At 25.3% G+C, this 13,510-nt stretch overlaps 1 protein-coding gene across 3 annotated transcripts in view; it reads left to right on the forward strand.

The window, feature by feature from the left end:
* The first annotated feature begins 437 nt into the window (after positions 1-437).
* The window catches only part of LOC132929351 (uncharacterized), a 40,569-nt gene continuing 27,496 nt past the window's right edge, over positions 438-13,510 (forward strand). Inside the window, exons 1-2 of one of the 3 annotated variants that reach the window (XM_060994659.1) lie at positions 438-1,005; positions 7,616-7,829. In XM_060994659.1, the coding sequence (XP_060850642.1) occupies positions 7,643-7,829 (187 nt within the window). In that variant the 5' untranslated portion in view covers positions 438-1,005; positions 7,616-7,642. The remainder of the gene's footprint in view (positions 1,006-7,615; positions 7,830-13,510) is intronic. The other 2 variants (XM_060994658.1, XM_060994660.1) reach the window with 2 other exon arrangements.

Raw genomic sequence — 13,510 nt, forward strand, 5'->3', positions numbered from 1 at the left:
AATAAATAAAGAAATTGTAAATCATTATAAATATATAAAATAATATTAATTAATCTAAAGAGTTTTTACTTTTTAGACTTGAGTTATATTATTTTAAGTTTGACTGTTTTATTCAAATTAAATCTTAGACCTTAGAAGGTCTATGAATTAAATATGCTTTTTTTGCACATTTAAAAATAATCGTACGGTCGTATGGATGCAAAATGCAAATATTGCAAATGATACAATTATTACAAATCTGCAGTATACGCTAACGCAGTACTATATAGTGAGTAGTGGTACTACTATCACATTATTAGTTTTACGCGGTGCACGCGGCAGGTACGCGCGTGATAATACCGTGTACCGGTATTATCGCGGACACTGCGGTAACACTGCGCGTTTGACCCGAGACCGGTTTGCGCCGGAACCCGGGGCGGCGACGTTGTCCATTCGTCGTTTTCCGCGTTGGGCCGCAATGCCGCAGCCGCCGTCGTGTGGTGCCGCCGCCGAAGTGCCGAACGGCAGTACTGTGTTGTTAGTTGTCGGCGGCGAACACTGTTGCGGTCGCGTCCTAAACCGGATGCCGGAACGGACAAAAACCGAGACCACAGTTCAACAACAATTGTCAGTTGTTGTTCTTCGGTGGGTCGCCGGAGTCGTCGCTTACCCGATTCTCCTGTGCGGCGGTTATCTCTCCCGCAAGAACGTGTCGACAATCACATTTTAATCTCGCGACACATTGTTGACGATTTCTTCACGTACGATACTCTTGCCGGCGCGGTTCGGTTGTCAGTACCGGATCGGCAGTACAGCGAGCACGGTATCGACCATCTCGGCCCCGGGGCCGTCGACGGAATGTGCCGCACCGAGTGAAATATTACCGTGTTACGCGATTATGTTGTGGGAACCACGTCCAGCGCGTGTGCAGTGTACGTCGATGTAAGAGCGAATGCTTTCGACGGATTAATATTGTGAAAACATTAAATAATATTGTCTGTAAGTGTGATCGATATCAGATTAGAGGTACCTACCTACGTACTATATTGTATTATAATAAACATTTCAAAATACCTACTTAATCGCGAAATTGTTTGGTAATATTATTTTCGGTCTGAGATCCACGACTTTGATATCTACCTGTTCATTACTCAACTTATTAGGTATTACTTATGCCGGTTGTCGAGATTTATAAACAATTAGGAATTAGGTACCAAACATTTAATGAATCAATAGTGAGCAAACTATATTAATTATCCCTTATACGTAATGCATAATTGGTTCATTACATTATTCAACTTTTTATGATAATCGGCGTATTAGTGTTTAAAGATTTTATTGCTTACAGAATACAGGTCATCTATGGCTTTAAAGATATTGGGTTAAATTTACCTAGCCAATGTGTATTCCGTGTATTTTGTCTATTTAGAGGACGAATAGTGTTTTCGGTTTTGGGGTCCATTAAACAACCGTTCATCACATGATGCCTTTCTAAATCTTTTGTTCTGTCTTAGTCTTACTTCAATGTCGGTTAGATTCAACATTCCTACAGTTATATTTACCGTATATATAGATACTTAGTTCTGGTTCAATTTTATACGAGATTCAACGCCAAATGTTTTTTTAATTTTATAACAGTTTGTATAAATCAATCCCGCTAAATTCCTGGAATTCGGTTTAATTGATCTAAGCAAGTAGGAAGTAGGTAAAATCTATTTATTTGATTACTAGTCTTACAACTATTGTTTATGCCGTAGAATATTATGAAGTACCTAGCAATTTAGATTTCGAATAAAGCTTTATTTTCATTAAAATTCAAAGTTGAAATCCTTTTGATCATGTAAATTAAATAATGTAGGTATTTAAATGAATCAAAACCCAAAATACACTGGCTATTGTTTGTAATGTATATTTTTTAGTTTGTTGTTTGATAATTTATTTTAAGTTTTGAAGTAGATTTGTTGATCTATAAATTACTTAAAAATGTGGCTGTAAATGGTTTTCGGGAATAAAATGTACTTAGGTCAACATAATACACCCTATTATTTTAAAGATAAACATCTGTCATGCTGTCATCTAGGCTCTGACAGACCATGTATCCTACATAATATATAGTATATACATGATGTACGTCGACTTTGTAAATGACATAAGAGAGTAAATAGATTATATATATAGTTTTAATTTTAAAAAAAATTTAATATTACAGTTGTATAAAATCGACAAATAACGCGTTTATCACAGTTTATTTTTTATATTATTTAATATCAAGAATAATATTCCTCCATTTTACTTCCTTCATCTTAGAATATAATATACATTCTTATTAATGCAATGTACACTAACATGAACTATGAACATCAGAACATAGTGTAGTTAAATAAATTTAATTTCCACGAAAAGTATTTTAAACATACTATTATATAAATACGTAAGAAATAACCACCTACGACGATACCATTTTCATCGAAACAGGATTTTGAATGTTACAATTACTTGGAAACGAATACATCTTTCTCATGGCCTGCGTTTGTATTGTCTCAGAACTTTCACTTGGTACCTACTCGGCTATTCTCACGATTGTAATATACTTTAAAAATACCAGAATAGAACATTACTTGCTTTTGGCGAAGGTATACTAGCCACGTAGGATTTCTATATTTTTTTATTTTTTTTTTGTAAAACTATTAAAAAATTGAGTTTACCTTTAAACTATCTATAATTATTAACACTATAATATTTTTGTATACATGTAGAAATATAAACCATATAAGTATTTGTAATTATTATTTTATTTTAGTGGAGCGAAAAATGCTTTGGTTTAAAAATTATGTGTTAATATTTATTAACACTTCTTTTAAAATAGAAAACATTTAATTTTCTTACTTTGAAAGTAGTATTTTATAGAAATAGTAGAGTATCAAACAATTGGGAGAAACAAAAACCAAGAAAAATTTTAAAATGAGAAAAATAGAAATTTTCACATAAAACAATTTTTTGACAAAATCGATTTTGTTAATTTCTGTATTCTGTGTAAACTTCTTATATTTTTTTATCAAAACTTAATATTAGTTCTTTATAAACATGATATTAATTTCAAAATATTTTGAATCTTTTTGTACAATTTATAGATATTATAAATTATTCACTTTTATTAGTTTATTTTTGATTTAAGCATGTATGATAAAATGTTTTAGTAAAAAATCTTGAGATATTGAGTGCCTCGTAAATTGTTCTTACAGCAATTAATAAAAAAAAATATCAAAAATACATGGTCATGATTTTCTTTTTATAAGCGTTCTTAGTTTTTACAAAAATTGTCAAATCACAAAAATATTCATTATTTAGTAGTTAAAAAATCATTAAGCTGTTAATTTTTAAAACTGTAGCTTTAAAATCTCATGTAGACAATTCAAGTTTAAACAAATAATAACGATTTTATAATTTAAAAATAATATCATTCGTAGACTGTAGACAAATTTATAACAGCTGAAAATTATAATTATAGAATATATGCGAAACAACAACAAAATAGTTCAGTTACCGTACGTCTGTCTGTATATTAACTACTATGAGTATTATGTATAATAGAAAAATAAACACCAAATAGCAGTATAACTCTATATTATAAAAATATAGTTTGACAGTTTGTGTCCGCAATGATTTATTACAGAATTCAAATTTAATAATATTACATTGACCTACTCTATGTCGTGGAATATTGACACCTACTATAAAGTAGAACAACTTCCTCTGTTTCTCCTTGTTTTCGTAATCATTGCTATAAAATAAGAAAAATTGAGGGTTCAAATAAAATATCCTTTAATCACCTTTAAACACCTTAATAGAAATGTTATTTATTAAAATATTATATTAAGGGGATTGGAATCGATGATTTCCTGTCTTTATCTAACACACACGCAACATAGGATTATAGACGTGTTCTATTTCCAACGCACCGATTGAAGCCGAATGAAGCGATAAGAATTCTGAATACAGATTTGAATTCGTCATCAAGTCTTCTTGAGATCGACTTTCCCACATTTTTGATTTTTTGATTTTTACTACTCGAAATATTGAAATATGTCAATTTTTTAATTACTCTTTTTTAATATAACGTTTTTCGGATTTTGGGAGGATAAAATCAAAAATGCGGGAAAGTCGATCTCAAGTAGACTTGATGACGAATTCAAATCTGTATTCAGAATTCTTATCGCTTCGTTATATCAATCGGTACGTTGGAAATAGAACACGTCTATTACCCTATGTTGCGTGTGTGTTAGATAAAGACAGGAAATCATCGATTCCAATCCCCTTAATTATACTCATGTGCGTATTTAATAGGAATTTATAATATCAATGCACATAATATATACAATATACATGTACTGTTTTATATAGATTATTATAATAATAAATAAACAAGCCTAATTAAATAGTACAATAAACAATATGTTTTGAAATAGACTGTTAATTATTAGTGTTTATATTCATTTTGTTTTTAATAGCGATTAAGCTAAACTCTTCAATAATATTGTTAAATTCTTTGAGTTAATTTACCTCGACGGTCTACGGAATAATGAGAGATTAAATTAAATTTTATTTTATTCAATAAAATACAAATTTTTAGCACATCGTCGGAATAAGTAGAGGTACAAATCTAAGAAAAAGATAAATTTGCATTTAGTTAAAGTACGATTGTGATAGATAACAAAAAACGACTAATAAATAAATAGACTAACTAACTAACTAATAAATAGATTATAAAAATTTTATAAATTAGGAATATGTTTCGATTTTGATAACTAAATTATTTTTATTTCTTAAATTATAAGATAAAAGATTTGCATTTATTTTTGAATTTATAAATTAGAGCAATAACAATGATAAAAAAATAGTTTCTTCTCATCAGCTATTTATTATAGCTTATTTATTGATAATAAATACAAATACGTATTTACGTAGGTATTTATAATTAGTGGAAAATGGCAATACTAAAAAATAATTGTCTTGTTTAAAGTTTGACCGTATAAAGTAAAACCAAAAATTAATAAATTGTACTATTATCTAAACTCTAAAGCAATATTGATCTAAATTACTCGTATTTTTCTAAAATATTAATAATGAATAAATCTCTAGTCATTTTTTTGGAAGAGAGCTAACATAATATTATGATATTATATAATTTGTCAATTGAATTGGAAAACGTATAAATATTTCAAAAATATCTAAGTAGTAACTGAGTTAGCATCACCCCGGACCTGGATACACCTGCACTATATAATAATTAAAAAAATTATCACAAACCTAATATAGAGAAACGGGATATTTGCAAATATATAATGCATTATTTATAAAGAAAATTGAAAATTGTCTGTTAATTTCTGTGCTTAAAATCGATTAATGATCCTTTTAAAAAAATAAGGATTCATATGAAAAAATACGAAAAAAAAAATTTTATTTTTTAAATCAATATTTACAATTACCATTTAGAATTTTTTTATTTAGGTAGTTGGTAAATATAATTTTTTTAAATGTTCCTTGATGAATATCATGCAATTGTATCTAAGACAATTATTTAGTTTAAAATAAAATAATTCCTGATAATTTTAATGACAAATGTGGATTATACGCATATTTTCAATTCCTGTATTTTATACCACTTTGGCTACTACAGGAGAAAATTTAAAAAATAAATATTTTCACTCATTTCTAATGAGCCACATATTAATATATATACATAACTATATAAACCCTAAACATAGTTAAAATACAATTAAAGAATGTTTTATCTGTAAAAATTATTATAAAAAATATGTTTTTACTATTTCTCCAATTAAGACTACATTTATGGTATAGTGCATTTATTAGGATTTAGGAGAAATGTAAATTTTTGTATAATTTACGATGAACATATACATAACAATTTATACGATTATACACAATAACTATGAGACTTGAAAAATTATAACAAAACCCAACTTGTACTTTATACTTATATTTTTAAATGAGTTACAGTTAATTGTTGTTGGGTACTACGATGTGAAAAATATAATAAATAAAGGTATAATAAAATTAAAAATTATATCACATAATCTCAAATTTTTGTTTACTACAATATTACTACTAATGCACGTCACCGAAATAACTTTTACTTTCGTAGAATAGTAATAAAATATTTCAATATGATAACATTAGTTTGTATGGTAAATATTTATAATAGACCCAATTTAAAATTACTTGAATTCGATTTATATTAATATTATATATATAATATAATTAATGCATTTAGCATACTCCATATTTATATAGTATTAGGAGAACAAATTAGGTACTTATTAAAAAAAAATTGATTTCTCCTGATTTTTATTTATTTATATAATAATAAATATTATATACAATATAATATTAACTATATACCTACCTATACGTTTATGCAGTAAAACAAAATACCTAATACTATTGACATGTTCTATGCAAAGTTTCATCTAATTACTCACTTAAATTTAAATAATTATGTATAAAAATAAATGATTTGTGTATAGTTGTGAATTTGTGTTACCTATAAATATCATTTATCTCATCTGTGTACCTTTTGTATACTTATTTTTATGAACCTATATTATTTCGAATAAAATAGAAAATTACATTAGTTCCATAATAAATTGTTATATGTCCTTGATATAAATAAACTTAATTATATTTTTCACTACATGTATAAGTGTCAATATTGGTAGCATTTGCCATTTGTTACTAGGTATAGTCAACTAGATATTCATATGTATTACATCATGTTAACATTAATTTTGTTAATTTAAAATGTATCAATGCGTGTATCGCTTAAAATATTATTAATTTATGTTTTGTGTGACGTTTATATGTAAGTATAAACTACTTAATTATATATTTGTATACGACTATACATAACGATTATTTATATATATAATATGTAAAATGTAGACTGTAGTCCTCACATTATTCTTAAGTAACTAAATATGAAATAATATGAATTTTTTTTATTTAGATATAATTTTGTACAATTATAATTAAAATGTATGGCTTGGATTAAGATTATAAATTAAAAATTATTCTTATGGTACCTATCTAATTTTAAGTTCAATCTAGTAACCTGTATATTATGCTACGGTTATTAAAATATGCTGTACTTGTACACGGTACACCAATTTATATTATGTGTTTTCGTATGCCAATATACACAGCATAATATTTGCATTTTGCATACTATCATGATATTATATATTTAAATGAATGTACCTACTATGTAGGTATAATCGTATATTAAATCATAGCAAATATTTTGTTATATATATTATTTGATATTTTTTTATCAAATTAACTATATATTTATGTAAAATTGCATATAAAAATATAAAATTGTGTTAAAAATTTTTTTAGTTTAAATATAAACACGTCTTGTTTAAACACTGGGTAGTTTATAAGTGATAGTTTAAAGTGATAGTTAATATTTTTTATAATAATAATACACATTTTCATAAATTTTTTGTTGAACGCTAAAACTGCATAAATATACTGGAATAATGTGTTAATAATATAATATGATTAAAATAGTGATTACATTATAACTATATGATCCAATAATAAAATGTATTTACAGGTCATTAGTTAGCATTAGTGTGTGAATATGGCTGAAAACATTGCGTTCAGTGACTGGTCGGAAAAGCTTGACACTGCTGGAACTAATCATTGGCTTCCTGCGTACGGGCTCCAGCAACCGCCAGTGGCGATAGTTGGCAATGGCCACCAACAAAACGATCCCACATTCGATTCTGGCCCTCATGACCACACTGACTATTTCGACGACAACAATGGTAATTATAACACACTATTATAATACTCGTATACGTTTTGTATAATAAATACATACACGTATAATATACATTATATAGATTTACGTATTTATATTGTATATAAATATATTATATATAGGTGTACACACACACACACACACACACACAGCAATATCTATGGCTATATTGTATTATTGCTGTAATAGTTACTTTAGACATGTGTTAAACCTCCTTTCAAAACCTTGTTCACGTAGTCTTCAGCCAAGACAAGCATATAGGCTATCTATTGTATTCCAGGCTATGATTAGTGTGTAACTAAAAAAAAAATAACGATACTGGTCAATTTGATGACATTTTAGCAAGTGAGCATAATGAAGTTTTCCTTCTTTTAAAGTTTTTATGTAAAAAAATAAAAGAATATTAACTATGAACGCACGGTGCTTTTCTACCAATTGAAAAATGTGATCATATCAAATTTCATATTTAAAAATATATGTATACAATAAATACGTCTAATAATTAATAATTAAATAGCCTAAGAAAAAGAATGATTTATGATTAGGGCTAGGGACTTCTAAGAGGTTTGCATGTTTTTCAATAATCATTAAAAACATAGCTAAGTAAAATATAAATTGGTTTCATAGCAATACGTATATATTTAAAATTTATATTTATATATATTTTGAATATTTGACCATTTTTCATTTATAAGTGCATATTTGACAATTATTTATATAAAGGTATAATTTTATATAGAAAAAATTAATTTTAATTAAATTTTCTGGACCTGAGATATTAGTATGGTGGTTTTATTTATACAAAATAAATATTTTAAAATAAGTTTTTGTGTTTTTCTCGCCAACCACTTGCATTATTATTAGTTTATTGCTTATCGGTCCATTGTAAGCGCGAATCAAAGAAAATAAATCGGAAAAGAAAAATAATAATAAATAATTTATAATTTTGCAAATATTATCTTGAAATTAATATAAAAAGATTTTATTCGATATTATGATTTTTATTTTTGTAATGCATATTTTAATAGCATATTTAGTAGTTCTTTAGGTCCTTTAGGGGATAAATGCATGTATATTTTAAGGTTTTTTAGGGCACGAAGGGTACGAAGTAAATTTCATTATAATAATCATATAAAAATGGAAGTTAACAAGAACAGATATCACGTAAAATTGGATTATTGAACAACGTAAGCACTTTCGTCACTCCGTCACATATCCTATGTTCAATCAAAATAAGTACATACGTTGAACTGCGTGAAGAAACGACTGCAATTGTTAACAAGACCAAATTTGTTGTTTTAGTTATTGTCTATGGTTACGTTAAGTGTCTTCTTACGTATACCTAATGGCTAATATACTTTTATGCCTATTATCTGGAGTGACAAGTTATTAATTATTATGTAGATCAAACGTTAATATTTTTCGTTATTTTTACTTTTTTGATTTTTAATTAAGTAAGTATGGTAATTGAAATGAAAAAATCTGAATTTTTAAAACTAAGAACTTTTGTTAAATAGGAAAATGATAAAAATGTAACTCAGTTGTAATGAGTAGGTGGATAATTATCCGATATCATACCCAAGCGGTACCTATAACTATTTGAATCCATAAAAACGTCGGCGTAAATAGTCTAAAATTTCTATTTTTTAACTTTTCTCCAAAAATATTATAGCTAAAAAGTTAGTTGATATATATTTAAAAAGGGATTATCAAGTAGATACAAAATGTGAAATTTAAAATTTTCAAAAAAATTTATTTAATTTTTCACAGTTAAAAAAATAGTTATTTTTTGCTAGATTTTCATTTAGCGTGATAGATTATCGAAACTTGAGAACGGATTTTGTTATTTGGGATCTTGTTAGATTCGCATTGACTAGAAGTGCTATGAAGATTTTCAGAACTTTATCTTCAATCGTTAATTCACTACAAAGCTATATAAAGCTGAAAAACATAAAAATCGCCCAATAAAATGTATTTTAATATTTTTTTTTAAGCTCTGTAGTGAATTAACTATAAAAGTTCTGAAAATCTTCACTGTACTTATCCTAGCCAATGTGAATCTAACAAGACCACAAACAACAAAATCCGCTCTTCGGTTTCAGAGATCTATCTCACTAAATGAAAATGAAAATAAAATACATTATACATACATATAGGTATTGCATAAAATTAATAAATTTCTAAAAATTGAAAATTAAGAAAGTTTACATGCCGATCTCTGACTTGGCAAGCGTTTTTTTTTTTGTATCAGTAGTAAATATTGTATCTGTCTGTTTATGTTTAAGAAGATTGTTTCAATGTTACTCGTATGATACGACGCGGCATATTATATTCGCGTTTTTTGATTCACACTGTAGATTTCGTAGTACGAATTTCATACGCGCTAAATACACGAAGCCAACATGTTTACATGCATACCATGCATATTTTAATAATTTAAAGCAAGTTATGAACAAATTAAAATATAAAAAAAGTCTTACCTAATACCAGTAATACCTTTAAGGTTGATAAGTCTATTACTCTATTCACTCTAATATTAAGAATAACTGTGTAAATTGATTCTTCTGGACGTTTTTAATAATTTGTCTGTTATTTTAAGACGGAAATAACATTTGCGGGTATGAATTTACATCTTCCTTTTATTGTTTTATTAAAATATTACACTTTATTTACTATCACATTTTGAATATTAAAAGCTGTGTATAATTTTTCTTTAAATATTAATTTGTAAGTTATAATATCTGTATTCTTTCATCTTTATATGTTGTTATTTTTAAATGAATACTTACTTATTTTTTTACAAAGTACTTACCTATTTGTTTAATTGTAAAATCAACTATATTAATCAATTATAGGTACATAATATACAATATACCTATAGTTAAAGTACAATATATAAAACTATGATTGAAAATATCATTATTGCATAAAGTTTGAAAAATGCATGTACTATAATAGAAACATTTTGTTGTACAAATTATTTATTTATTTTTTTTATTAATGATTTCTATATGACTATATAAGTTAAATTATTCTGAAATTCCAAGGTATTTTCATATTATGTTCTGAATTAACATAAATTATAGTAAATTTAATGTTTATTTTATAAAAAACCGTTTAATATACATAATAATCTATTATAAACACATAAAATGTAAAATATTTTTTATAGCAATTACGATTTTATCATCATAACACTTTCTATTTTATATTTGTAATTTAAATAATTAATTTTTGTATAAACCTATAGTAAAAATAATAAATATTCAAAAAAAAGTAAAATCGTATTCAATCCTATGTTAATATGGATTTTAAATAAATTACACATGTGTGTGTGTGAATAACAATATTATTTAAAATAAAACTTTAATACAACGTATTAGGCATGATAAAACTACTTAACAATTTGTTTGTGAAGTGTTTTTGGATTTTTATAAAATTTGGTAGTTTTTATTAAGATATTGTTAACATATACCTTATGTTTGTATTACACTTTTAGTTGGAACTAGTCTGTAGTCTGTACAAACATTTGTATTAGCAGTTTTATTTGTTATTAAATTGGAACAAAAATAATAGCTTAAATTATTTAAATGTTTGTTGTAAAATCAGGTTATTTTATTTTATGATTAACTTAATAGGAAATTCGACACTCATTTTATTTTATTTTTTTTTAATAAATTATATAAATTTCAATTTCTTATTAATAATTTTATTTAATATTTGTTTATTTTTTCGAAATAGTTATTTACAGAATATTTTGAGCTAATAGCCAATAGTTATGAATTTAACTTTAATAAAAAAAAGTGTAAAACAGATGATTATAATTTAAATCTTCTTGAGAAATTCTGTTTGAATTATATTTTACTATAGGTAATTATTACAAATGGTATACTTATAAATTTTAATATATGTGTACAATGTAATTTATGTAATAAGAGTACATAATTGCATTGATAATAAGTACTAAAAACCTAGTATTTATAATCAATGATAATAGTTATTGGCTTGGATATAACTAGTATAAAATTTAAGTATAAATGACATAAAACTATATGTATTTCAACAGTTAGTTAAATAGTAATATTTTGTAACTTATTTCAAAATGTAATTATATGCTTTTGTTTTATATTATGTTAAAACATAATTCATTATTCTCATAAATCTTATTGGCTATTAGTTATATTATTTGATATATTTGTCATTAACTAATGTCAATAGTTAGTGAATTTTATTATCAATATAAATGGTTTATCGTACATTATATTGGCAAAAATTGCTCAAACCTCGGAAAAAAAGAGGCCAACAACGGGGCAGAATATTACTACCTAGTATCTACCTACCGTTATTTGGCTTCACGGAAACTACTTGCAGTTTTAAATCCATTCCGTTTCTTGTTCTCGTCGTCACCGTTCACTCGTGCTAGTTTTTTTTTTACAACATTCTTATATGATAACAAAATATCATTACTGCAAAAAACGAATCATCCGTGTTAAACTTGACAATTATTTAGATATTTCATATTTTCATGGTAAAAATATGATTATATAATAATATGTTTATATATTTTATCTTAAAATACATGAAAATGGCCAATGTTCAGTGGACACTAATCTAGTGAATCTATATTATTCACATTATATTATTTTATTGTTTATATATTTATATTATTTTGAACAAGTTAGACGTTTAAATTAGGACCATGTACAATATATACAATGTTCATAAAGCGTGATGACCTTATGTTGGAAATAAAACACCGTAAACGTGATTTGTGTTTTGATTTCTAATGATGATTAAATATAATGATAGGTTTAAAGTTGATTGAAAACGGCATTTTTTTTTTTAAATAAACTGAATAGCGGTATTTTTTCATTAAAAATGTATGTATATTTTTCAATTAAATTATAAATTTAATTTTTGTTTCTAGTTTCTTTGTTTATTGTTATTATTTTAATATAATAATGAAAAAACTAAATAATATTACAATTCAAAGTATATATACTTCCAAAACATACGTGGTATGTCTAAATAATTAATAAGAAATATTGCTAGATTCATGTTAAAAATTAAAATTTATTTTTAATAAAATAAGTGCTTATAGGTATATAGTTTATTTAATTTATATTATATCACCTGTTTAGAATAAACTTAAATAATCACAGCTAATGATTACTATAGTAATACTTGATGTAAATAATTTTTATTTTATAATTGTGTTCCAAATTAAATTCCTTCAGGGGGATTCTAAATTCTAAATTAATTAACGTTTAAATGTTTATGTAATAAGTTATGTTTTTTTGTAATTTTTTTATATTCCATATTTTCATTTTTTATCACATATAAAGCGATTTGTTATTATATATATATTTACATATTTTGGTTATTTAATACATATAAATCCAAGCCCTACTAATAATTAATAATCATTCAAATTAACTTAGATATATATATATATATATATAATATATATTAATTATTAATAAATGGTCATAATGACCAATTAAACAATTTAATACAAAATAGTAAATATATACTATTATATATATTTTAATTTATAGATAACTTTCAGTTCTATAGAAACAGCGTAACCACGAAATCTTTAAATCAACTAAGTAAAAAACAAATATTATATTTTAAAATGCCTACTAGCAATCTGAGTGACGTAACTTTAAAATTTTGACAAGG

The sequence above is a fragment of the Rhopalosiphum padi genome, chromosome 4, assembly GCF_020882245.1.
Source record: "Rhopalosiphum padi isolate XX-2018 chromosome 4, ASM2088224v1, whole genome shotgun sequence".
In the NCBI taxonomy this organism is placed as follows: domain Eukaryota; kingdom Metazoa; phylum Arthropoda; class Insecta; order Hemiptera; family Aphididae; genus Rhopalosiphum; species Rhopalosiphum padi.